This window comes from Bacillus rossius, chromosome 3, assembly GCF_032445375.1.
Source record: "Bacillus rossius redtenbacheri isolate Brsri chromosome 3, Brsri_v3, whole genome shotgun sequence".
Taxonomy (NCBI): domain Eukaryota; kingdom Metazoa; phylum Arthropoda; class Insecta; order Phasmatodea; family Bacillidae; genus Bacillus; species Bacillus rossius.
In genome coordinates, this window is record NC_086332.1 from 10,109,363 (window position 1) to 10,135,902 (window position 26,540).

The 26,540-nt window shown below is 34.9% G+C and overlaps 1 protein-coding gene across 2 annotated transcripts in view; it reads left to right on the forward strand.

Annotated features, from left to right (window-relative positions):
* LOC134530199 (nuclear pore complex protein Nup133) overlaps nucleotides 1-26,295 on the forward strand; it is a 43,865-nt gene extending 17,570 nt beyond the window's left edge. The window contains exons 9-22 of one of the 2 annotated variants that reach the window (XM_063364857.1): nucleotides 1,494-1,668; nucleotides 3,834-3,993; nucleotides 5,235-5,347; nucleotides 6,517-6,623; nucleotides 8,526-8,622; nucleotides 9,667-9,780; nucleotides 11,581-11,727; nucleotides 13,525-13,714; nucleotides 14,968-15,101; nucleotides 16,100-16,336; nucleotides 18,253-18,447; nucleotides 21,962-22,065; nucleotides 23,626-23,747; nucleotides 25,910-26,295. In XM_063364857.1, coding sequence (XP_063220927.1) covers nucleotides 1,494-1,668; nucleotides 3,834-3,993; nucleotides 5,235-5,347; nucleotides 6,517-6,623; nucleotides 8,526-8,622; nucleotides 9,667-9,780; nucleotides 11,581-11,727; nucleotides 13,525-13,714; nucleotides 14,968-15,101; nucleotides 16,100-16,336; nucleotides 18,253-18,447; nucleotides 21,962-22,065; nucleotides 23,626-23,747; nucleotides 25,910-26,070 — 2,056 coding nt within the window. In that variant the 3' untranslated portion in view covers nucleotides 26,071-26,295. Of the gene's footprint in view, nucleotides 1-1,490; nucleotides 1,669-3,833; nucleotides 3,994-5,234; nucleotides 5,348-6,516; nucleotides 6,624-8,525; nucleotides 8,623-9,666; nucleotides 9,781-11,580; nucleotides 11,728-13,524; nucleotides 13,715-14,967; nucleotides 15,102-16,099; nucleotides 16,337-18,252; nucleotides 18,448-21,961; nucleotides 22,066-23,625; nucleotides 23,748-25,909 lie in introns of both variants that reach the window. The other variant, XM_063364856.1, reaches the window with a different exon arrangement.
* Nucleotides 26,296-26,540: the final 245 nt, after the last annotated feature.

Here is a 26,540-nt window from a genome sequence, read left to right on the forward strand (position 1 = left end):
TAAATAAACTGTCAAAGAATTGAGTTTCTGTTTAGATCTCTCTGATCAGTTCACTAATTAATTTCATTTTACTATCTTCATAATTTTTTTTGGAGATGTTGCTTGGAGTTAATCTCAGTATCACTATATTTTTACTCGTGCTTAGATTACGGTACAGAGCAAAGTTGCCCACTGTTGTCGATTGTCGCCCACGGTTGATACAACCCAGCTTGTTTTATTATTCTTATTTTGTATACTTTCAATAATTATGATTACGTAGCTTTTATATGTTTTAAAATTTTGTTATTTGTTGATACATATTTCTAAGACCATAAAATAGTGACTTTGACAGTATTGTCATAGTTGTACACATTCTGAAGGAAAAAAAATATCAATTCCAAATACTAATTATTACTTAACCGAAGAACCTATTTGTCAGTCACTATTAATAATAAGGCATTTCAGTAAGTAGGTGCTATGGTCAAACAGAGCAAAACGTTTTAGTATTAAATGATATAAAAAAATTTGATGGAAAAATGATGTCTTTCAGTTACGTTTTCTTAGAAGTGAGAATTTAATATTATCAGATGATGCTCTTGATGAAACACAACAAAAGTATTAATTTACAAAATTCACATCTCAAATTTTCTTTTACAGTATTATACATTTTTAAATTAATTCTTAAAAATTTTCATTACATTATAAAATTGTTTCAAACTTTTGTGCTCTTAGGTTGTATCTGGCTACAAAGCACACCGGAACAAGGACAGCGCTAACAGCAGATACCTTGCATTCAAAAGAGAGAGAAAATGAACATCAAAATGTGCACTGAGAACTAAAGATTAGACGTGCTATAAGTAGAGACAAGACTTTATGGTTTTATTTTCAGGCCAATTTTTTTTAAAAATAAGTGATTTTGTTTTTGTTTTAATTTTTTTATGAAATTTGGTTATAAAAAATTAGCATATTACTGAACAAATATGATACTTATTTATCGAAAACAGTGTTATTTTGTCTGATATGTTAGGCACTTTTTTCAATATGACGACTTCTAATAAACACGTCTAACTTATGAGAACAAATAAAATAAATTGGTTAAGTATTTCTGTGTTTGAAAAAAATGTTCTAAGGTTGTAACATAAAAATGAGTAACTAATAACATTTTGCAAGATTAAATAAAGTTTCCTTTTTCCAATATTTTTTTTATTGAATTGTATTAAAAATGTCATGTTAAACAAATTACTTTCATTGAATTTAATATTTAAACGTTACTGTATTTGTCATTAGAGTTACATTTTGATTTAAAATGCTGATTACCTAGTTTCATTATTTTAATCGCACTTCGGTGCTTTGTGGTGTATTAACTTGAATTTCGATGTTATATGGTTTATTGACATTTCTTTTCGGTGTTATTTTGGGTTTTTATTGCAATTCGCCATGTAATCTTGTCCCCAGCTAATGTATCGTTGTGACATGAATGTTGTGCTGCGTGTTTTTGCCGTGCTCGCCAGCAGCAACATGAGCTTCAACGAGACGTTCCCGTCGGACGTGACCGCCACCCAGTTCTCCGACTGGGGGCTGAACTTCTCCGTCACCGAGGTCAACCTGGCGGAGCTCACGATGAACAAGGACAGCTGTGCCCAGCTGAAGGCTGCCTTCATATACTACATCAAGAATAGAGGGAACATGGTGAGGACACGCGGTTTGTTTTGTTAGTGGTATTTCAACAACGGCTTTAGTTAAACTAAAAAAAATAAAACGACCAGTTAAAGTCATTGATCCATAGTATTTGCAGACACTCAGAAACATAATTTAATTTTTATCATAAATTCCTTAGCAGTAGACCTGTACGAACACGAATACAAATACACCAGAAACTCTTTAGCTTTAGTTAAATTTAAAAAAAATTTACAACCAGTTAAAGACCTTGATCCACAGTATTTGCAGACACTCAGAAACATAATTTTTATCATAAATTCCTTAGCAGTAAACCTGTACAAACACGAATACAAATACACCAGAACCTCTTATTTACTCTTTTCAGGAGAGCAAAAAAAAAAAAAAAAAAGTTAATTGTGGGAAAGTGTAAATTAAGGAAAAACTCAAAAAATACATGTGGTAAACTAGCATTATAATTGTATGTATATGTATATATGCAAATATGTATGTGTATATATATGTGTGTACGGATAATAAGTTTCACACTATAATATAGATACACACACTATATATTGTATATACATCTTTAATGTCTGGTCTCAATGTTGTTGATACTAAAATATATTCACTGTGTATATAATAATAAACATATAAAATAATTTAATATCCAGTAAAAATACGAAATTGACTGTAATTTAGATTTCGTAATGTGTGATACATTCAACAATACAACAATATAACCATAATACTTAATATAACATAAGCACAACGAAAATTTAAATAATTTTATTGTATTTTAATAAAATGGTGAAAATTCCATTTTTATAGAAACTGTAACTTTTTATCATCCCTATCCACACACACATATGTTAATGTTACATATATTTAATAGGTATGTTATAACACCAGAATTATGAATGTCATAGAGATGGATACATAAAAAATTCTAACTGCTGGTATATTATATATTAAACTGATTTAAATTGTGTATATTGAGACATAAACAAAAAAAGAATGTGTTTGGCTCCGACTAAAACCTCAGGATTATTTAAGTAGTATGTTCATAAACCAGACCTCTGGTTAACTTGAGTCAATGACACATTTACAGTTCACTAGGTAAATTAATAATTTTGCATAAAATAATAAAAGTGTTGTAGTCAATTGCAATTTTATAGTTCAAAGAATATGATAAATCTCTATTTTCAAAATATTTAAGTGGCAATTTAAGTATGACAAGCTTGGTTTCACTCTGATACATACATTCAACAGCTTACCTCAATAGCTGATGATGAAACACTTGTACTTCACTTCTAGACACAAGATATTTTCAAATATCTTAATAACTATGTACTTTTCTTATAAGTTTAGCATATTGTGTATATATTCACAGAGTCCTAGCTATTTTCCATGATACAATGTTTTCTCCGGGAATTACATTCCTTGAATTTCAAACAGTAAAAATAACTTTTTTAATTAATTGAATTAAGTTTTGGTTAAAAACTACTCATGATATAACTTTCTTTTCAGTGATATATAGTGTATTAACTTGTGTTTCAGTGTTATGCAGTGTTATGGTGTTTTTTGGTTTTATCGCAGTTCACCGTATAATTTTGTCCCTATATGTTGTATATAAATTTTTCTTTGATGTTCTCGTTAAATCTGTGTTGATATTCATTAATCTGGAAAAATTGCTAGTCGGACATGTCCTTGGTCTGAATATGCTTCATTAAAGATCTTTCACTGTAAAAAAAATGAAGCTATTGAGTATTAGACTGGTTCAACCCTATTATTTATTTATATCTGAGAATCTGCAAACTCCTTAAATGGCTCCTTAACTTCTTATTTTTCATTTCTATAGAAATTTAGTACCACAAGGATACTGAGAATCTTTTTCCTTGAATATGTAATGTTAGTAATACTTAATACTTGATGGAATTTGAGGATTTTAATGGCCCATGCCTATTTTATTTGCCAAGCTTCTCTTGTAACAGTGAAATGTAAAATTTAATAGCACATCTGGACTGCTTGCACTTTCTGTGTTGTGAACATAGAAAACTCCTTGTGCTGTTTTGTTGTTTTTTTCCCCCTCCCTAGAAACTGAGGAGCTCTGCCATGACATGTATGTATGTGAGTCTCGTGGAGACAGTTGATAGCTGCAGCAGGGTGACGGTGGTGTGCGTGTGTCTCGCTGCCAGGGGAAGAGCAGCGAGATCTTGGACAGCGTGTTCCCGCTGGAGGTGGAGCCGGTCATAGACATAGACGCCAGGCTGGACACCGTGGTCGTGAGCGTCAGTCGGGAACTGGTCAACGACGCTCCGAGCGGCGACCCTCGCTGGGCCCAGGAGGACTCCTCAGGTGGGTTGCTGCGACGAAGCGACAGTCGTGATTCTTTGTCACTGTCGCGGGTACTGAGACGTCCAGTGGCATCGGTGTGGACTGGGGTTATCTCTTCCCCCTCCCTCACTGTCTACGTCGGGAAAATTTCACAATTTTTAGGCTGAATATTTTATCGGCTAAGCATAACTTGCACTTCTCCATTTTCATGGTTATACATACCTGCTCAACAGGCCTTTAGACTTACTTAAACATCTGTGATATTATTCAGATCCTTAATGCCTGTGCTCTTTGCTCATTTCGAGTATGATCCAGTATACTCATCTAATTGTAACTTTAATAAAATTTTGTTTATAAACTACATTTCAGTTGTTATAACTTTTTTTTTTTCCAATTGTTTCCTAAAACCATGGAAAATGTTTTAAACATATAGTTACATTAATTTCACATTTGTCTTTGTGATGTTTTCTCTCCTCGATTAGTGTTAATTTAAGATCCTAAACTATTGCAATCATTAAGAAATTAAGTTTTAAAAGTTATATCTTATATACAGAAAATATTTGTACTTAGTTACTGGAGAGTAAGTTACTTTAGGAATCTACTTATGATTTTATGAGTGTTGTGTAAGTAATGAGGAATTATATTTTTAAAAATTAGAATAAGTGTATTTATGTTTTTGTTAAAAAAAAAGTTGGCAGCATAAAGGGTTCTGTATCACAACTCACAACCATTTTTTTTTTCCAGTGAGGTAAATAACTTTCTTTCATGAGTTAGGGCCATCAAGAATGGGCGCAAAATTCCCGGGGCACCTGGTTTTGTTGTGAGAATTTTTTAGATAGTTGATGCGATAAAAAAAATTACAATCTATTGTTAATAAAATTCGTAGGAAACCTTAAAAGTTATGAGATAAGCACCGATCACGTTTACACTTATAGCCATGAAGTCACAGTAATGTTTACTGTATTAATTTTAATTTTTTAAATTGTATGGTTTGTGCAATATTGTATGTTATAGAATAGGGAGGGAACCTGAATAAAAAATTACGTAGTATTTGCCCCCGGGCCCTTAGATTCTCTTAATGGCCCAGCCAGGAGTCTATTAATGGCAATTTGAAAGCCACAGCATTTGTGGTTTTAAGGATTAAAAAAAATATTCTGAGTTTTCCCACTTTAAGGTAATGTGAAGGGAATACAAATAATAAAACCTTTTTTACATGCATACGTACAAGTAGTTAGTTTCATTGTGTTGGCGGTGTGTTGCAGTGACTGGGATCGGTAGAGTTTCCTCACTGCAGATACTTCACCAGTTGGAGGGCAAGCGCCTGGCTCTCGAGATGTTCATCACGTTCCTGAAGGATTCTAAACTGTGGAACCGGGTGAGCATGACCTGGACGAGCTGCATGGGCCTGTGCGAATACTAGTTTTTTGATGGAATGTTGAATATATCCATAAGTCAAATGGAATTGTGAATATTGTTCTCAGCAAGGGTGTATTACACTTGTTTTATAAAATACTATATTGAGAATATATATAGTATGTATATGTATATGTATATATACACATACATACATACATATACATACACACACACACACACACATATACATATATACATACACACACACACACACATATACACACACACACACACACACACACACATATATATACACACACACACATTTGTGATGTTTAAACTGATTAAGTGATTAACCAATTGAGCCCTAACACCATTCAATGAAAATCATAAATGAACTATTCATAGTATTAATATTGAGCATTCGTAAAAGCAAACACGAGTGCCACGTTTGGTTTTTTTTTCCGCTGACCAACTTTATTCATAAAAAAAAATATACAACACAAAAAAAAAGCTAAATATTTTCATGAGTGACTCTTAGCCTGCCATGTTTTTCAAAGCTTTGCACAGGCCTAGAGATGCACGAAAAAAACAATTTAAAAAAATTTGCTTGCAGAGAAGTCTTAACTGCGGTTTTGTACTCTGTGGCTATTAAATTGCTCATGCTTAAAAATCCTGTCTACACAAACTGTACCCTCACCAAGTTACTGATGCAATATTATTAGTCAAACTGCAGGCACATTCAACTTAGCGACCAAGTGCCATGTTAAAACAGTTTATAACTGTAACACAACAGTTTATAGGTCGGCCCTAACAATACCGTCTAGGAAGTTTTCCTAGTTGTGCATAAATGTTTTTGACAACTTTCAGAATTTTCTTAAGTGTTTTTCACTGTGTGTGGATGTGGGGAGATTAAATAAAAAATAATAATTTGGAAATTTTATAGCGTCCATTCTCCTGTTATAAATTAGTTTTGAAAATATCATTAATAGAGATATTTTGTGGTTTTCTGGGAGAAGGGGGAGGATTTTTTTTTTGCATAAATGATTGATCAATGACGGTAATCATGTATTTGTAAGGAATGATGGCACAATCCGTAGTTTCCTTTCCATGTATCCTTGTAATTTGGGCATCGCAAGCACTGCGACAGCAAGTACGGAACCTGAGTTGTGTTGGCTTGCGTTCCAGCTGTCTGCAGTCACGTCTCACGGTACAGTCAGGGCGACCCCGTACATCCTGCGGGAACATGCCGAGAAGGTGGAGGCTGCTGTGGCCCTGAGGACCCTCCAGTCGTCGTGAGTAGCTCATCGACCATCGTCTAGTCACTCTGTCGGCTTACTGGTTTACACTGTATGCAGCAGTAGTTACGTGAATGTGTATCAACGTTTCATTGTCAAAGTTTCTTAAGGTTTTGTGAGAGATAAAACTTTTTATGAAATATTCTTTTAAAATTTTTCACTATAAATGTTTCCCTGCTTAATAAGTTCCAAATCTTATTGACGTGACGTCTAATAAAGTGATGAACGCCGGCTGCACGCACAAAAAAGTGTCCCGTTACGCTCATTGTTCCGTTATATTGTGTCCCGTTATGCTCATTGTTCCGTTACGCTGTCGGCGAGTGCAGTAATAATAGGTTATGTTACAATTGACTAAAAAATTATGGTGATTCATATAATTGATGATAGATATTTGATTACAGTTTATTTATATGAAAACTTGTTATGACGTCACGTTAAACTATCATCCGTAAACCGACTTTACAGACAACCAATTTTTTTTTCTTTGATCTATAAACATAACATATTTGATTCATTTTAAGTAGTGATGAGTCAGATCCCAATTTTCTCGAATCCAAATCTCGAATTTGAATCCCAAAGAGTGTCACGCTTTACCTCTCGAATCCAAATCTAGGTCCCAAGGGCAACTGTTAAATTTTTTTTTTAGTTTACTTGATTTCCTATAAAAATTTCGTCAAATCTTTTTCCTCAAATACAGAATCCTTTGTATACTAAGGATTTGATGATTTGATTGGCGCATCCCTAATTTTAAGTAGTTTTTTTCTGATTGATAAGCTTAAATTTTAATGTACTCTCAACATTGTATTACTGTAACAGAATTAAAGAAATACATATGGATAGAAATTGAAAGAAATGGAACTCTATTTTCAAGAAAATTCACTAAACATAAGAGAAATTTTAAAACAACTTTATAAACTGCAGTAAAGCAAATTGTGTTATATTCACAATTAAACAAAATTTAAAAATAAATAAATAAATACAGTAGAACCCTGTTATAATGTTCCTGCATATAATGTTTTCCTGCTTATAATGTCATATTTTTAAAGTCCCAATATTTCCCCCATAAGGACAATGTATTTATTTCCTGCATATAACGTTGATAAATAGTGTAATTTCCTGCTTATAATGTTTGCTTTCTAACATTCAATAAATGGTGAAAAAAAGATTTAAAACAAAATTATTCCAACACTTACGATAAAAAGTTTCCTTTATGTATGTTTATGTTTACAATCACTGCCATACAATACATGAAGTTTGTTAAAATACAATTTTATGCAATATACTGAAGGTACACAATGTTCATAGTTACGTGTCAGTTGGCACCCTTAGTCAACTCTTCTCTTCCTTGTCATTCCAGTGGGTATTCAGATGCACATACATAGTCCTATGATATTTAAGTTGCCAACCATTGAGCGAGGGCATAACTAAAAGTGTTTTCTATTGCTTACAAATAATTTTTTTTTTTTTTTTTCATTCATATGTAGGAATCCCAAAATTAAACATTTTCAGGTGGCGAAGGAGTAGACGTTCTCACTCTTAATGTTGTCATCATGAATCGTGAGACAATTTTACAAAAAATGTGGCAGTGTATCTTTAAAGACAAACAAAATTGAACCAGGGAACAAGACAAAGTTGAAAAATTGTTGGCTTGTTTCAGAAAATTCATGTATCAAGTATACTATCTTTGGTTTTAACATTAAAGTTGTTTACATAGCTTGGTGAGTCCATTGGTACAAAGCTCGAACATTGTTAAGTGCTAAATTGAGATTTCCTGCTTATAACGTTTTCCTGCTTATAATGTTTTTTTCTTGTGCTCCCTTGAAAAACATTATAACAGGGTTCTACTGTAAATAAATAAAACTGAAATCTCCATTTTTAAATTCGAAACATTTCTTGCAGCCACAAGATTATTGCAACTGGCATCACTTATATGATGGAAGAGAAAGGTGCCCGACTTTACAATGGATTGTCCTATCAAGACCTATTCTACAAGGAGGTAATTATTAATTTTTAAAGCTGTCATTTCAAGTTGTTATCCTAGTCGTAAGCTTCATCGTCCACAACTGTTTCCATCATGCAGCCGGGCGGGCCTAATAAACTGCTGACATTTTCTTGTTTGTTTGCACTATTACCTTAACCACTGATCAAAGTCCATGCATCTAGGGGAATCTTAAACCTATCTTCATTAGTAGCGTACACAAAAACTAAATTTTTATTTAGCTGAAATGAATTTTACAAAATAATATTTAACTATAAATAAATAAACCTTACCTTAGAAGTGTGAATATGGTCGCTACAGTTAAATCTACGAACGAAGAAAAAGTAGCAGTGTTTGTGATCACGGGCATACATCCCAGGTGGTTAGGGGGGCCCGGGCTTCCCCTGGAATTAAGAAGCGCCTCACTGAGGGGGCCTTAAAAAGCGTGACCGTGTTAATGGGTTTGATGTTAAAACTATGTGTTATCGATAACTTTCTGTGTATTTTTTGGGTTTTCTGCTTATTGCATGTGTAGGCCAGAATATAGGCTGTATACAACATACAAGCACCATATCCAGAGATGACTTGTGTCTGTTAATATCGCATGCCAATCTCTTGGGCCGCACAGGACCCCCTTGCGAATCCTACAGGTTTGCGCCTCTGCTTGTGACGATGTGAGGTGCCGATGAGTTATGTCAGTGTTCAATGCATACAGTGTTAACCAGTTTGGGTCGTTTGACCACTCAGCTGATTTTTTAAAATCCATTAATGATTTAAATAAGAAAATAAATTGGTACGACAGACAGTCAAGTTGTTGTTGGCCTGCCTGATACTAAAGCAAAAGACTCGTACGGAAATGTGGTTGAAGTGTGTCCAGCCCAGACTAAAGGGTGGTGGACTGTTTTTCATTGTTTGCTCACTAAAAATTAGGACAGACAAAGGGATGAAGTATTTTATAATCTAGAAAAATATTTTTTTGTGTGTTATAATGCCACGAATTAGTTCGTGTGCAGTTTGCAGTGCTTTTTAGTGAATTTGTGTGTGTGTGTGTGTGGGACGCAGGTCTTGGAGGTGCACAAGCTGCTACAAGTGTTGGTGAAGTACTGCCAGGACTTGGCCACAGATAAGCTTCAGGAGATGGCCACCAGGGTCTCCGAAGTCAACACTGTCGTTCTGGTAGGTCTAATTGCCATCAGAAATTATTCCTATCCTTTCAAGCATCTGAATTTCTTAATACTTTTATTTACTTTTAATAATATTATACCCATTTTAAAATATTACCATTAAAATGAAATATGTATGTATTAGGATCACAGATGAAACAAAATTTTATCTTTTAGATCATTAACACCTTTTATGGTATTGATGTGTACCATACCTTTAATGTTAAGAATGGTAATGATTAAAAAACTAAATTATTTTAATGTGTCTTAAATAGCTCATATTTATGAAACTTCCTGGTAGTTCACATCGTAGTCACATGTAGAGAAAGGCACACATTATTAGAATATTTTTTTTTTAAATACTTTAATTCTACTTGTTTTGATTATGCAGAACATATTTTAGTGCATACTAGTAGCTCCTGAAATGAGTCATTACAACATTCAGTTTTTAGGGAGACTGTAAATTTGAACCCTATAGTGCTATAGCTAATAAATAATACTATTTGCAATGTACCGGTACTACTTGTTTTGATTATGCAGAACATATTTTAGTGCATACTAGCAGCTCCTGAAATGAGTCATTGCAACATTCAGTTTTTAGGGAGACTGTAAATTTGAACCCTATAGCGCTATAGCTAATAAATAATACTATTTGCAATGTACCAGTAATCAATAACTTAATAACTAATTAAAATATAAAATGTTGATAACTGTGCAAATTTTTGAAAAGGTATGCAACCTATACATTCCTACAAGTGACGGGTTGGTCCCAGTTCTCTGTTCTGCCGGTTCGCAGCAGATAACCTGGAACCAAGAATCATAAATATAATGTTGATACCCGTTCTGGTACCACGGAAAGCATAACAGCTAAACCTTTCTCCAGTGGAAATACAATAGACTCCCGGTAAAATGCTGTAGTATATTGCCAGTGACCAGCAGAAACACACTTATTCTTTACTTCACTTTAAATCCCATGTGACAAGTAAATGGTTGGTAAACTTTGAAAATTGCAGGCGACACCGATAAAGGGCAACTAGAGACCCGAAAATATCGCAATGGCGTTTTTCGGGACAGTAGTTCTCAAAAATACTATTTTTGGAGTTTTCCTTCAGATAAGCACCTATTCTAGGAAATGATCTATTTTATCATGTTTATGAAATAAATTATTTATAAAAATTTAGGTTTGAAGTTAAGTATGTTTCATTGTTAAAAGTTGTGGGTTTTAATTTTTTAAATATAATTGCATCTAGTGACACGAGAAACAACTGTGCTACTTGAAGTAAGGTGGCTTATTTGTGGTTTAATTATGGTTAAGTGGGGTTCTGATGAGTCATGTTAAACAAACACACCATTTATAGGGCATACTGTATCTTTGGTGTCACTTGAAATTGTGTGGAGGTTAAACTACAACTGAGAACCGAGAACCGGGAACCAATTTTTAAGAACCGGAACCGAACCGAGAACTTGGAGAAAAAAAAGTATAATCGACACATCACTAATTCCTGTTTGCATTCCAATCCATAAATTAATGTGTCCATTGGCCATACCTAGCTGCCAATCAAATTTCTATAAATATACCAATCAATGGTTCAAATGTTATCATAGGTACATACAAAAGCAGACGGATCTAGTTTTAGCGGAGACCTCGCTTTGGTCATCATAGGTACATACAAAAGCAGACGGATCTAGTTTTAGCGGAGACCTCGCTTTGGTCATTTGATGAACTTTGTGTGTTTATTTCTTGGTATTGGGAGGAGGATTCATTGGCACTGTGTTTCATGAACACTCACCGTTGCGTTTGACGCGTGCGCAGTCGGTGCTGAAGGAAGTGAACGAGTTCCGCAGCCAGCGGGCGGCCACGTTCTCCCCGGCTTCCACTCTGAGCGCCAACGTCCGAGAGTACTTGCCGTGGACCGCTGCTCCGGGAAGGGCCGGGCTGAAAGATGCTCTGGAGTCCCTGGTGCGTCGCATCGACGACGTTCATGTGAACGCTTCCGTTTCTGGCTTCACGCTTCCAAGCTTGCTTTGTTCCTGCTTCTGTTTTTGCCAGGCCTCACCGTAGATGTTGTGATGGGTAGGGGACAAGATCATACGGTGAGTTGCAATGAAACAGAAGTTACACCCGGGAAAGCATATCATCAATACACCATACAACATCGAAATGCAAGTAAAATCGTGAAATTAATCAGCTTTTAAAACCAAAAATTAACTCTAACCACAAAAACCAAATTTTTTAATACAGTAAATTCAATCATTTAATTTATTTAGCAGGAAAATTGTAACAAAATGTATGTTATAGAAATATTGGAAAATGTTTTACTTTTTTTTTATCCTTGTAACCGTTATTAGTAACTCAGTTGTACATTATGATGGTACAGTTTCCAAGCACAAATACTTTCCAATTAATTTTTACTGTTCCGAATATTTAAAAATTGCTTATTAAAAATGATAACATTGTAAAAGTGCAATATATAATTAGTCAAAATCATTTGTGCCATATTTGTTTAATAACATGCTGTAGTTATGAATAAACAGAATAAATAAAAAAATAAACACAGCACAAAATTGTATGATTTAAAAAAAGTAAATTGGCCTAAAAATAAAACCATATAATTTTTTACCTGGTGATGGGTGCTAACTATAACTGGGTTGCCTTGAGGGGAGAGTTAGAAACAAGATGATATCTTCTTGGTTTCAGCAGTTTTTAAGGCTATAACAATTTCTCTTGATAAATTTTCCAAATTGCACTTCATTGAAGTATAATCTAGTTTGACAAGCTTTTAGGTTTTGTTTTTAGTCCGATTTCATTTTTAAAACAGAGGATTTTGGTGTTATTGATTTATTTTTATAAAATATTTTACGTAATACTTAACTTCAATAATATAATGGTAACATTAAAATGCTGCATTTTTATAATAAAATAATTTGTAATAAATTGGTCTAAAATTTGTACATTCAGAAATAAAATAAATTGATGAGTATTTTTGGTTTAAAAGTGTTTCAATAAGAGGTGCACAATAAAAAATATTAAATAAATTTTTCTGATCGATGCACTTTAGTAGTATAATTTTTTTGTCTGGAAATAATGACATTCCTTGAATTTCAAACATTAAAAGGTTACTTTTTGATGATTTTATTTAAGTTTCATTTTGGTGTCATGCAGTGTTTTGACATGCTTTCCAGTGTTATTTCGGTTAAATCACAATTCACCATATGATCTTAAAGTTTATAAACCACTTAATGGAAATGCTGAAGTTAATAATGACTGGCTAACACAAATAGTTTCACTTGGTGTTTAGAATTGAATTTATTTTTTGGGAGTGGCCACAACTGAAAAAATGCTGACAATAGGCACTATGTTATCGTGTTAAAATTATCATTACTAATGTTTAGTTGCTTATTGCCTTGTTATAGGTAGAGACCGGAAAAATTCGCGGATTTATTTCACGATATGCTAGAATCCAAACAACTGTACATTTTTATTGCTTCTGTGATTGGCTTGCAGTTTATCTGAAGGACTTTTAACCAATGGGAAACCTTCAACCAAAAAAGTATCGAATCGCAAGCGTCCCGGTTGACAAGTGCCACGAGTCAATAGCCAGTGAGCAAGTGGCGTTTGCCTGGGTATGTAGAGGGTTGTGGAGTCTATCCCAGAGGTCATCGAAAGCGCGAATTTTTCCAGTCTCTACTTATGGGTAGTCAGACTTGTGTTGGCGTAGGAGCGGTGGGTGACTGTGAAGTTTGTGCGGTGTCGCAGAGGAAGCTGACGCTGAAACTGGGATTGCACTCGCACGTGGGAGCGGAGCTGGCTCAGCAGCTGGTGGAGCTGACCGACTTCATCCTGGACGGGCGGAAGTGCCACCTGGAGAGTCTGCGCGGCACCGACCGTTTCGTTTTCCACCTGCAGAGCTACGAGGGAGACCGATACAACCTCATCAAACCCTTCCGTGAGTTCCTTGCAGTCTCTACACGATCAGTTTCTTTCTCTGGCTGCGTTTCCGGAACTGACTTTACTCAACACCTGCCAGGTGCCACCGCCTGGGATGCCAATTCTACGTTTGTCTAAGGATGATTTGAGCTTACCGCCTGTTTACGAGTACGGTGTTTTGAAATGTTCGTTGTATTTTGGACGTGTCCCCTCTGTCTTTCTTTCAAATGCCTTTCTGCGACATTATACTGCCGGCGTGACCTGAAGATTGTTGCAAGACCATCGCTGGCTGTTCCCTTTGCTGTGGTTTTCTCTTAATTCATTTACCATTATAGGAACAGCTGTCATAGTATGTCAAAAAGGCCAGATTCCGTTTGTGTGTTCATTGGGTTGCTATAAACTGGCTTGCACGGGAAATTGTCTTTGAACTGGTTTTTTTTTCCCCCAACAATAAACTTTGTTCATGGTCTTGTGGGTAATCCCGGCCTCATTAAGACCCCTGACGTGAGTTGTGAAGATGAAGAGTTCTCGACATACGTGGAAATTCTGACATCTGTCGCACCACCAGTGATTCGGTTAACCGTGTGGCAAGGCTGACACTGAAACCCTGATGTCTCCTCAATTTCTGGATTTTCATGGTTGCCATATTTAATCACTTAAGATAAATGGAAAAGTACTATCACGTAAGGTGTACTTAGAATTTTTTTTGTACTGTAATAAAAATTTGTGGCAAAATAAGGAATTGTTTAGATCCTGAATGTGTATATACTATGTAATGCACTTCTTTATTTTAAATAAAAATTGAAGTTTTTTTTTAATCTTAATTTTTGGCATATTTTTTATTTATGCATTTTTTAATTCCTTATTTTTGAGATCTAGATTCCTATTCAAGGAGTGAATTTTAGTTACCTTAAAAACTAAAAATTAATTCAGTATTCAGATGCAATTAAAATCCGATTAGACCCATCACATCTATCGTAATACATTGACATCTGGCCGCCACTCTTAAGGAAACTGACAAAATCTAGTATTATTTACTTGGTTATTCAATATTCATTTGGACTTTCAGAATTACAGGCCTACATACTACAGTTTGTAATCCCAAAAGTCGGGTTGTATTGATACTACATATCTTAAGTATGTATGTATATGTTGCCTGTTCTGAGCTGGTGGACTGACTGATTTTACTCTGGTATTATTTATACTACAGAGATTAATTTAATTACTTTATTTTAACTCATCCCAAAAGCACTGGTATATTTACTGTTTTAGTGGATGTGGAAGAGTACGAAAAGGCTGCAATGCTGGCGGAGAAGTACTGTGATTTCAAGATCCTCATAGAGATTTGCGAAATGAGTGGCGACGTGGAGCGACGGCAACGATACATGCAAATGTTCTCGGAGCAAGTAAGTTGGGTTTTTAACATATTTTTTACATGGATTGATGTTTAAAAACCCTGGCTGGTTTAATCGTTTGTTTTTCAAAACAGGCTCATTTGGTATTCTGCTATGTTACCTAGAGAAAGTTGTGATTGGTTCAGGTAATTACATGTTTTAGATGCAACATACTGATTGGCATGATTTGCTTCAGTACCTTGAGTCGTCATGCTTTTCTCTTTAGCCAAGTGATTTCAGTCTGCGACGAATGTGTTGCGCAGCCATGTTTAATAGCCACTTAGGCCTTTATGATTTAATGTAATGGTTTTTAGTTTTGTTTTTGTTGTGATGATTTGACTTTTCTCTTGAAATTCTTGGGACGAGGTCGAGGGCCACAGAACAATCCTTGACAATTTGGCGACAAGGTCGCAGCATTGTCATCAATAAATCTGTTTAGATTGCTTCATTACATGTTTGGACTCAAAAGTTAAGAATATTGAAGAAAGCATTTTCATTAAAAAAAAAAAACTGTTAATTACAGACATACTTTTTGACTGCTGACTTAATATCTAGTTGGTTCGGTCAGGCGCCCATCATTGAAGACTCTTTCCGCTTCATCAGCATTTTAACTAACACCTTTTTTTTTTTGTATTGCAGCGCATTACAACAGATTCTCATGTTCATCCCTGCTCTTTTCTGCGTTGCCGGTCATTGGTCAGTGCTGTGCTGCGTGACATCAGGGGCGCAACAACAAGGGGGGGGGGGGCGGGGGGGCAAGGGTATTTTGTTCCCCTCCCCCCCTACTGAAATCTTGAAGTGGGGGGCAAACTGGGGGCAAAGAAAGTGCTGTGTAATCGATTTTTAGATGATAAAACTGCTCGAATAGCACCTTGAAATACAAATTTTCCTGGGGAAAGACCCCCCGCTTCAATAGGAGGGGATGGATGATGGAAGTCTAGTTGTTGCCCCCCCCCCCCCCCCCCCCCCTCTGGGGCATGACTGGAAGGGAGCATGACGGGCGGTCGCAGGGCTTCCCGCAGTGCCTGTTCAAGTGGCACCTGCAGGAGGGCAAGGCGGGCAGGCTGCTGAGGGAGTTCGGGCGGCCGGACCAGCCGCGCTCAGTGCAGCAGGCGCTGGCCCAGTTCCTGCGGCCCCACGCCCACCTGTCCTGGCTGCAGCACGTCGCCTGCGGAGACCTGGCCCGGGCATGCCTCGCCCAGCTCCAGCTGGCCCGGGCCGAGCTCCGGTCCGCGCAGCGCAAGAAGGTGCGGTCTCTCCCCCTCGCCTCGAACACTAACACTTTGAAATAATGAATATGTGTTCTCTTATGAATATTTGACATAGCATACCTCATGAGTTTATCGTATACCATCATTCACTACTTAGGTTAAGTCATTTGTGTGATATAAATACCCTTTTTTGATGTTTTATTGGCACTTCATGATCAAACCATGAATAATATAATAAGCAACATTTTAAACATGCAACAAGTCTTTTTCGCTACTGTCTCGCTAAACATTAACGGAAAAATCGCGTGAATGATTAAATATACGTCATATTTGTCATTTCTGTCTTGGAAACAAAAATTATTTGTATTTCTTACATCAAACCAAATGTCTTGGTCACATGCACGAAAAGTGGGAAAAAATAAAATTAATAAATAAATAAACGTCAACAACCATGGACTTCAACACCACAAAACACAGACACTCAATTGTGGTGGCCATTAAAAGAAGTAAACATCATTTTTCAACGGCAAATAAATAGTAGGTAGTTACAATCGATGTAACACCATGTAAGACAGTAGAAGCTTCCTTGTTTTATGTATCTATGACAAAACAGACATTGAACTCAAAAATATAAACATAAAAAAGTAAATAATAGTTAAAGATTCCAAATGAAATTAGCAGAATTTATGAATATATAATATTGTTGAACCAAAGAAACAATTTACTTGACTGTGTTAACAGCGAAAACTCGTGAATAGCTACTAGGGAATTTTATTAAGGAAAGAGAGCTCTCTCTCTCTCTCTCTCTCTCTCTCTCTCTCTCTCATTGTCTGAAGTAGCTTGGCTTCTGGGTTATAGCCGCGTCCTTGGCGAATAATTTGCCGACGTTTCGGTCAACATTGCAGTCTCCATCACCAGGGAGCAGTTACCTACTGCATGTAACTGCTCCCTGATGATGGCGACATGCAATGTCGACCGAAACGTCGGTGAATTATTCGCCAAGGACGCGGCTATAACCCAGAAGCCAAGCTACATACTTCCTATTACGTTGTATTTGAATAATTATTCACACAATCTGTCTGTCTCTCTCTCTCTCTCTCTCTCTCTCTCTCTACCTCTCTCTCTCTCTACCTCTACCTCTCTCTCTCTCTCTCTCTACCTCTACCTCTCTCTCTCTACCTCTACCTCTCTCTCTCTACCTCTACCTCTCTCTCTCTCTCTCTCTACCTCTACCTCTCTCTCTCTACCTCTACCTCTCTCTCTCTACCTCTACCTCTCTCTCTCTCTACCTCTACCTCTCTCTCTCTCTCTCTACCTCTCTCTCTCTCTATCTCTCTACCTCTCTATCTCTCTACCTCTCTATCTCTCTACCTCTCTACCTCTATACCTCTCTACCTCTCTCTCTACCTCTCTCTCTACCTCTCTCTCTACCTCTCTACCTCTCTCTCTACCTCTCTACCTCTCTACCTCTCTCTCTACCTCTCTACCTCTACACCTCTACACCTCTACACCTCTCTACCTCTACACCTCTACACCTCTCTACCTCTACACCTCTACACCTCTACCTCTACCTCTACCTCTACCTCTACCTCTACATTATCCTATATGTATCTTTATCTTTACAAAACAGTACATGAACACACAAACATTCATTTTTATATATTTTTATCTATCTTTTTTAACTGTCACAGATGTGACATAGGTATATAAAAACATGCTCGTATTTTAATGCAACATTGTGTCAAAATTTCAAAGCAATCAGTGAAGAATTCTGAGAGATTTAAGATTTTGTGCAAACGAAAATTTACATTTTTACTTATATAGATGTTGTGTCTCTCTAGACTAGTGTTTATTCTCACCCAACCTTGTTTTTTGTGCATTGGTTATAATCATTTGTAAACATAAGAAATGAACGAGAAAGCGTGCTTGATGACGACTCTGCAACTGCACAGATCATGCTGGCCTCGGCCAAGCTGGACATGCTGTGCTCGGACGAGCCGGAGAGCAGGATCGAGGACGTTGTGCGGACGATCGACCAGGAGATGGACCTCATCAGGTACCAGGAGCTGCTGCCCGTGTCGCTCCTGGAGTCCCAGGGCTTCGACGTCGACAACATGAGGGTGCTCACCCCGACCGAAATCATCAACGTAGGTCGAGTTTATCTAGAAAAAAAATAATTGGTTGTCTGTAAAGTCGGTTTACGGACGATAGTTTAACGTGACAATGTCATAACAAAACATTGATAAATTATTGCATACTTTTATAAATAAAATTGAATCATTTTTATTGAATTATCACTATTTTGTATAGATACAAAGAAGGAGTGAAATGAAATCTACAATTTAATAGATAAATTTACTTTTATTTGTACTCATTAATTCAAATATGTTTATTACTTTAACGAACAGATTATTTCAACTATAACTTTTATACATGTTTGCTATTTAACTTCTTCCAATCTGTGTTATTCTGTTAAGGATAGGACGATGATAGGAAAAGTAGGAAACGAATGGGAGTGTTTCAAGTTTAATGTGCCTCTAAAAAGTCAAATCGATGGTTGTTCCAATCGAGTGGAAGAGAGATTGATGCGGCACAAGCGTACAATGAGCGTAACGGGACAATGTGCGCAACGTTACACTTTTTCGTGCGTGCAGCCGGCTTCATCGATTTATTAGACGTCACGTCAAAAATCTGTCCTGTTGCTATACATTTTCGAAACATGGTTAGCAAGCTATTGCTGGGGACGAGATCATACGGTGAAATGCGATAAAGCGGAAATAACACGGGAAAGCATGTCAATATGCTGTACCTATAGCACCGAAATGAAAGTTAATGTATACCATACAACAAAATTTCTTGAACTTAATCAGCACATTTAATTACAACTCAACTCAGATCACAAAAATGTTTTCTTTTAATATAGTAAATTCAATGAATGTAAATTATTTAGCATGGCGTTAGTACCAAAATGTATTTACTAAATAGTAGATTGGAAATTTTTATGTATATTGCAACTGTTATTACTAACTAATTTTGACATTATACCATTGGTACATTGTACAAATGCACATAATACTTGCTGATTTATTTTTATAGTTCCCAGTATTTAGACATACTTATTACAAATTATTATATTTTTAAAGTGCTTCATGTATCTGACAAAATGATACTGTTTTGGTGAGATAAGTATCATCGAACAATTAAGAGTCTTATTTCTTATTTGTTTATAACTGTGCTAGTTTTATGAATAAACAGAGTTGTTAAAAATAATAATACCATAATATCTTGTCTCTAGTTATTGCTATTTGAAAATATACATCTTAATTATTGTACATTGAACAAAAATGTGACTTTTAAAAATTATCAGTTCATTATGTTGTAGGTTGTGGGGTGTGTTGTTAATTTAATTTAATGAGTACAATCACAGTAAAAGGTACCACGTTCGGGACCACAGTCAAGCCGAATAGCAATTTTGCAGGATTATCGAAAATCAATGTATGTAGCTTTAACAGCAATATACAGTACAGTTTTATTTAAAACAAGTTGTAAAATTATGCTTGATAGAAAGAAAAATAGAGATAAGATATTCATGCCATTAATACAATCCAATGAAAGTGTTAAAAAAGTGTGCATAAATTATAAAATTATGAAAATGAAAATTGTAAGCACACATTTTTCTTCCGCTATTTTCTGGTTATCAAATATTTTTCTCACGTAGGCATTTTTAAACATATAGTCACATATTTTTATAATAAGGAGCATTAAACTAAGTTTCAGTACATAATAGCATCTGTATTTATAAACATGACAAAGCTATCCTGTATTATGATCATATAGTCGCACATATATTCAGGTGTAAATGTATCACTTTCGTGTTGATATTTTTGTGCCAAACATTAATAATGACTTGATGTAAGGTTTTGGACATATGCCATTGCTAAGAACTTATTCTGTTGAAGAAAAACTAATAAATAAAATAAATAAATAAAAATACCCAAAAAAGACAACAAAAAAAACACAAAATTAAGCAAACAATTGCTGTTGTCAACAAGGATATGAACACCACAAAATATTCCGAAACAGGAATATTTTGTGGTGTTCATATACTTGTTGACAACAGCAATTGTTTGCTTAATTTTGTGTTTTTTTTTGTCTTTTTTGGGTATTTTTATTTATTTATTTTATTTATTAGTTTTTCTTCAACAGAATAAGTTCTTAGCAATGGCGTATGTCCAAAAACTTACATCAAGTCATGCACTCCCATTGCACAAATCTTTTAAAGAAAACATCAATAATATCAATGGAAGCTGTGATATGAAAAATAGATATTAAAATAAAATTGGTATTTTTTTCAGAAGTTTGTTTGCTGTGTGTGTAACAAATCTATATAAGTTATCCGGGCAGTGTAATTGTGTGTAATAATTATACTTTAAGAAAACTAAGTTGTGGGAAATAACATATATACGTATATTAGTTTTCACTGTATTGCAAATGTCAAAGTTTTCACTCTTGCCCCATCTCTACTTATATTAGAGTTTATCCTTCATCCGAGAGCATATAATATTTTAAGGTATTTTATTTACATTTGAAATCATTCTATATGACGGGATGAATCATAATTCATTTAAGAATTGAAATTGGTTCATTAAATATTCAGTTGTTAACTCGGAGAAGAATATTATTGACATTGAATAAGTACAATAATTTTAAGTAAACATGAACATTTCTAATGTGCTCAAATTATTAATGAACTCAAAAATAATTGTTTAATGAACTTCCTTTAAGAATGGTAGGCCATTAATTATATTCACACTTTTATAGAATATTTCCGCCCACCCGACATGTTGAGTAATTTATATTGTAACATTTTACAGGCAATTGGTTGTTAAATGTTAATAATAGTGTTAAAGTTTGTGTCTTGAACATCTCTATTTTCTATTATTTTGTAATTTCATATGGCATTTAAGTGAATATTTTAATCTCATTTTTAATACAATTGCTCTTTAATGTGATTTTATGTGGTTCTGCAGATCCTGCAAACTGACACTGTTTGAGAGGCTGGCATTTAATTTTTTTTCACTGAAGAAGAGATATGAGTCATCTGTTTTGTTTTCTTGCCATTTAAAACTTTTTTATTGTATATATATATTTTTTTGGAATTCCTGTTAAGACTATATTAATGTTTAATAATCCGACAGAAATGGCTAATTGGACACATAGATAGTCCTGAACATACCAGATTAAAGAGCCTTTACTGGAAGTATTACTCTTTATTCTTTATTAATTTATTAGTTTGTAGTATTTACAGACCTTAACAATTTTTTTTTCTTATTCTTTGATCCATCTGAATAATTTTATTATGCTTTTACATTTACAATGTACTTATTATTTGGTTGTGATAGAGTAATTTTATATTTAATAAATTTCTGGTTTTGTAAGGTTCATTAAATATTAAATATCAACTTACCTAAATAATAATACTGTAATGCAATATAAATCCATATTTTTGTCAAAAGTCCTTTTCTCATAATTCTCACAAAATTGCAACTGTTAACTGCCTAGAGCTTACTGACCTTATTTTACATCCCGTGTTGTGTACATTTTATACACACGATGTAGCATTATATTGCAGTTTAGTATCGATATGATGATTTTTTTCAGTTAATAATTTGCGATGAGAACCACAATGCTCAAGACTTGGACTTCAAACAGGCGGTAGAGCTCTTGAAGTACGTGTCTGATGATATTGAAGTTGGCGATCTCAGGTGAGTCATTGCTTGGTATTCTGCCAAGTTGATTGGTTAACTTTCATTTTGGCATGGCTAATAAACTAATCCAATCTTATGAAAATGTGTTTTTACGGCTACTGTGGTGGAAAAATATATAACGGATGATTGCACCAACTGTTTGACAAGAATACACTTGTAAGAATTTTGTAATGGTCCTAAACTATTGAAGCTTACTGTATCTGCATCATTTTTTTTTACAAACTGCAGAATTCGAGCATAGTGTTTAAAAATTATTTTTTTCCCTCTTGCTTTTAAAACTACGGGTAGACAAGTTCCAAGCAGTGACCGTTATCATCTTTCTGCCACCAAGCTGATTCTTATTTTGCTAAATGGCGACATATGGCTGTGGCATAAGTAGGAACAAGATTTTATGGTGAAATGCAATGAAAACCTAAATAACACCGAAATTCAAGTTTGACGCTCGACATGCCGTGCACGTCTGTAATCACGAAGCCGTCAGCCCCTCTCTTCCTAAACACACGTGCCTCGCGTGTCACCCGTTGCCAGGGCGACCACATCCGCATCTCCGGTTGCAGGTTAAAACCACGAACCCCACAAGGACCCTCAAGCGGGCACCTGCAAGGTATCCCTCACTGGTGATGCCCACCAGAGCTAGTAAAGCCATTCCTTCCAACCCTGTCAATGCAACTGCACTAAGACTAACCCAGGCTGTTACAAGACACACCATAGGCATGAAGTTACATAGATTGTCTTGGGGAAGGTGCATTCGCGCCATTTGTATGTGCATACGTTGTAATGCGACAAGTTAATGCACTACAAAGCACTGAAATGCAATTAAAATCAATGAAAGTAATTTAGTTAGCATTTGTATCACCATTTAATAAAAAAAAATTGGAAAATCTTTAATTTTATTTTTTTAAATCTTGCAACTGTTATTAGTTATTCATTTTTACATTATGGCCGTAGAACATTTTTCAAACACAGAAGTACTTAAATATTTTTTTTTTTTTTGAAAAGTTAGATGTACTTGTTACAAATTATTATAATTAAAAAGTATATCTTTTATCTGTCAAAATGACACTGTGTTGAAGGCATTAATATCTTCGAACATTTTCAGTATCATATTTGTTCAGTAAAATGTTATCTTTATTAATAAACAGATTTCATTTAAAAAAAAATAATCTTCTGTTTTAAAAATGAAATTGGCCTAAAGATAAAACCATAAAATCTTGTCTCTGGGTGTTAAGTGTTGCGGAGTGCTGTTCCAAACGGCAAAAAAAAAAAAATCTCACCCTTTTCATCCTCTCTTTTCGTTTATCATGGCTGTCAGGCCTTAGATTCTTGTACGTGAGAGAAAGCAGTATTTTAGAAGGCTTGGACAATGCGCTGTTTTGCTTTGTATGCACACTGCACAATTTTTCACTACTGAAAAATGGACCTCATGTTGGAAAGTTTGTGGTATTTCGAAACTTCTCTTTAAAAAAGTTTGTTTGCACGTGCTCATTCTGCAGTGTTGTCATAAATGTGAATGATGTGTCGTAAGTGACGTGAGGAATGTGTTTTCGGTGAGCACAGGCACAAGATCTGGTGCCAGGCCGTCCTGAGAGACGACTGGGTCAACATGGACACATCTTCACCCACGAGTGCCATCCAGGAGACAATGTTCTTCAAACTGGCCAATCACATGGTCGACTCAGGTCAGTCGCACATTTGAGAGGCACGCGCTTCTCTTGTCGAGTTTGGGTCGAATCGAGTCTCGTCACAGTGCCAAGTGTGTCCGTTTCAGCCCAAAAGAGGAGATACCAGCTTCCTAAATCAGAAGTTGACACTCTTTGAACAGAAAAAAATTTATGTTCAAATGCTACCTGTTTTAATTTATATGTGTATTTTCGTACACATTAGAAGTTATAGTTCTATGGCATTGCGAAAATATTAACCAGAAACATTTTAAAACCAATATTATAACTTCAGTATGTTTGTAAATTTGATTTTGCTTAAATGACTGAAATCAGTCTGTCAATATTTCCTACAAAAAAAACCTTCCCTATAGAGCTAATTGAACTTTAATATTTTATAGTATTATTATATATAATATAATATTATTTAAAAAAATAAAAATTCCAGTTAAAATTAAAGTATACGTTAATACATACGGGGTAGGCTATAGATTGAAACTAGAAGTATGTAACCTTGTGGAAATCCTCTTTGATAATGTATTGAATCATCTGCCACACCACATGAGATTGAAGTTATAAGAATTCCCACCTGAAAAATTAGTGATCACTAGTACAAGACGCCTTTTTAACAAAAAAAAAAAAAACTGTGAAAACACTAAATGGAAAAATAAAAAATTAAAGTATGAATCCAAACCCACCACTTTGCTACAATTGTTTTTTTTTTTCTTGAGCTTAGTCTCGTCGACAGTGAGGTTGTTATAGACGATAAATTCAACGATGCAAGTTCGTCGTTTAGGCTGCTTAGGCTGTTTGCCCAATTGCGGTATTGCCTACTTGTTGGGGTGTTCCCTTTCAGGTGGGACCTGCCTGCTTGCAGCCTAGTAGTTGGTAGTGCCCTTACACTTGCAATGACTGCATTTGTCATGCCTGCCGCTAAAATCACTAGACTGTTGGTGGGCGTGTAACCAACTCAAATAAATAAATTAACACTTCATGGAAACTGAGAAAGTAATCAGCCATGATTTTCATTAGGACCCTTCCCAGCATTTGCAGGAGTGATTTTGGGAAAACATGGTAAACCAGAATCAGAATGGCTAGACCAGGTTTTCAACTCATGTTCTCTGTAATGTGTGGCCAGTGTTTTTACCACAGTGTGTCTCTTAGCTCCATCATTTTTGCTTCATCATACATATAATTGGAATAACTAAAATAATTTATCATTTTGTCACTGTAATTTGCCTTGTTACTGAAAATTCAATAGTTTGTAAGCGATAAATGCACGTGGTGCTTGCATATATTTGTTTTTATTTTTACTCAAAGTGATAATTCTATAGGCTTACAATATTTTTAAGATTTCTAAATATGCAAAACTCTTGGCTTATTTCAGGCCAGTTACAGTGTCTGTAACATTCATATAGTACTAATGTTTTGGGAAGAAAAAAATGGCACACATTCGTAAGAGACCAGAATAGATTATTGCAGCTCAGTTCCACTATTGCCCTGATAATACTACAATTCCAAATTGGTTGCTGTCAGTGTAATACTGGTATTGGTTTTTGATATTTACTTATAGATTAATTTTTTTAATGTACATGTAAGATTGCACACCTGGAATTAAGTTAAAATACTTAAGTGTAATACTGATTGACATTCATCTTGTATTCAAATGTCAAAAAAAATCTTTTATTTTAGACAGAAAAGTGTAGTGCAGTCATAAAACCATAAAAGTCATATTTTGAATAATCAAGATTTGAATCCTGTAACAGCCAAAGGCAGCTTTAGCAGTTATTTTGATTGTGTTGTTTGTCACCATCTTCACACTGTTAACAGTCGCTCTTGAATAAGGCATAACACTGAAAATAAAGTATATACATACGTATTAAAAAAAAATTGTATAGGTAATTTTTTGATAATTTATCTGCTAATTATTCTCAAATACAAAGTAAAAATGATGATACTCTCATATGTCATTCACTATCTCATTTTGGTAATGATATACGTATAATTTAAATTGTAGTAAAAATATTACATATGATGTGTTTAGTTTGTTGAGTTTTTGTTTGTAATATATATATGTGTATGTGTATGTATATGTATATGTTATAAATACTGTCTAATTTTTGCAATAAGCTGTACAAGCTCTGTATCCAGACAATGTTTTGTTTTATTTAAAATTGTTGCAGGAGAAAGGCCTGAGGAATTCTTGCCTCAGTTTGACCGACTCTTAGAAGCCAGTGAGCTAGACAGTTTGCGGCACAACAGCACATTCCAGTTTTTACTGAAGATGTGCTATGAACACATCCACCAAGAGGCCAGCGAGGATTCGTCCACGGTTGCATCGTGAATGCTTCTATTGCTCTCACGAGAGACTGATAAACACATCCTGAGACAACTGTTATGTGCCTTGCTTCTTGATGGCCGAGAAACTTTGAATTTGTACAGTTTGTGCATAAATACCTCTTTTTGTGATTATTTTGTACGTCGTGAATGTGAGATTTTTTTTTAAACATCTGTTGTATGTGAAATGACTATTTATAATTTTAATATAATAAAAAATTCTTCAATCGTATTTACCAATGCCTTTGTCCGACTTTATTGAATTTTGCATTGTGTTATCTTTGATACAGTTAAAAAGTTCTCAAAATCTATGTGCAAGAAATTAAGCTAACTTCCTTGCTGCTGCATTCAAAATTATATAAAGAAAATTCATGCAAGACATTCATTTTGTTATTAGCACCTAAATGCATACATGTAAGACACATAGTTGAAGCTTACACGTGGAACTTGTTAAATTAGTAATTTTTTTTTCCATAT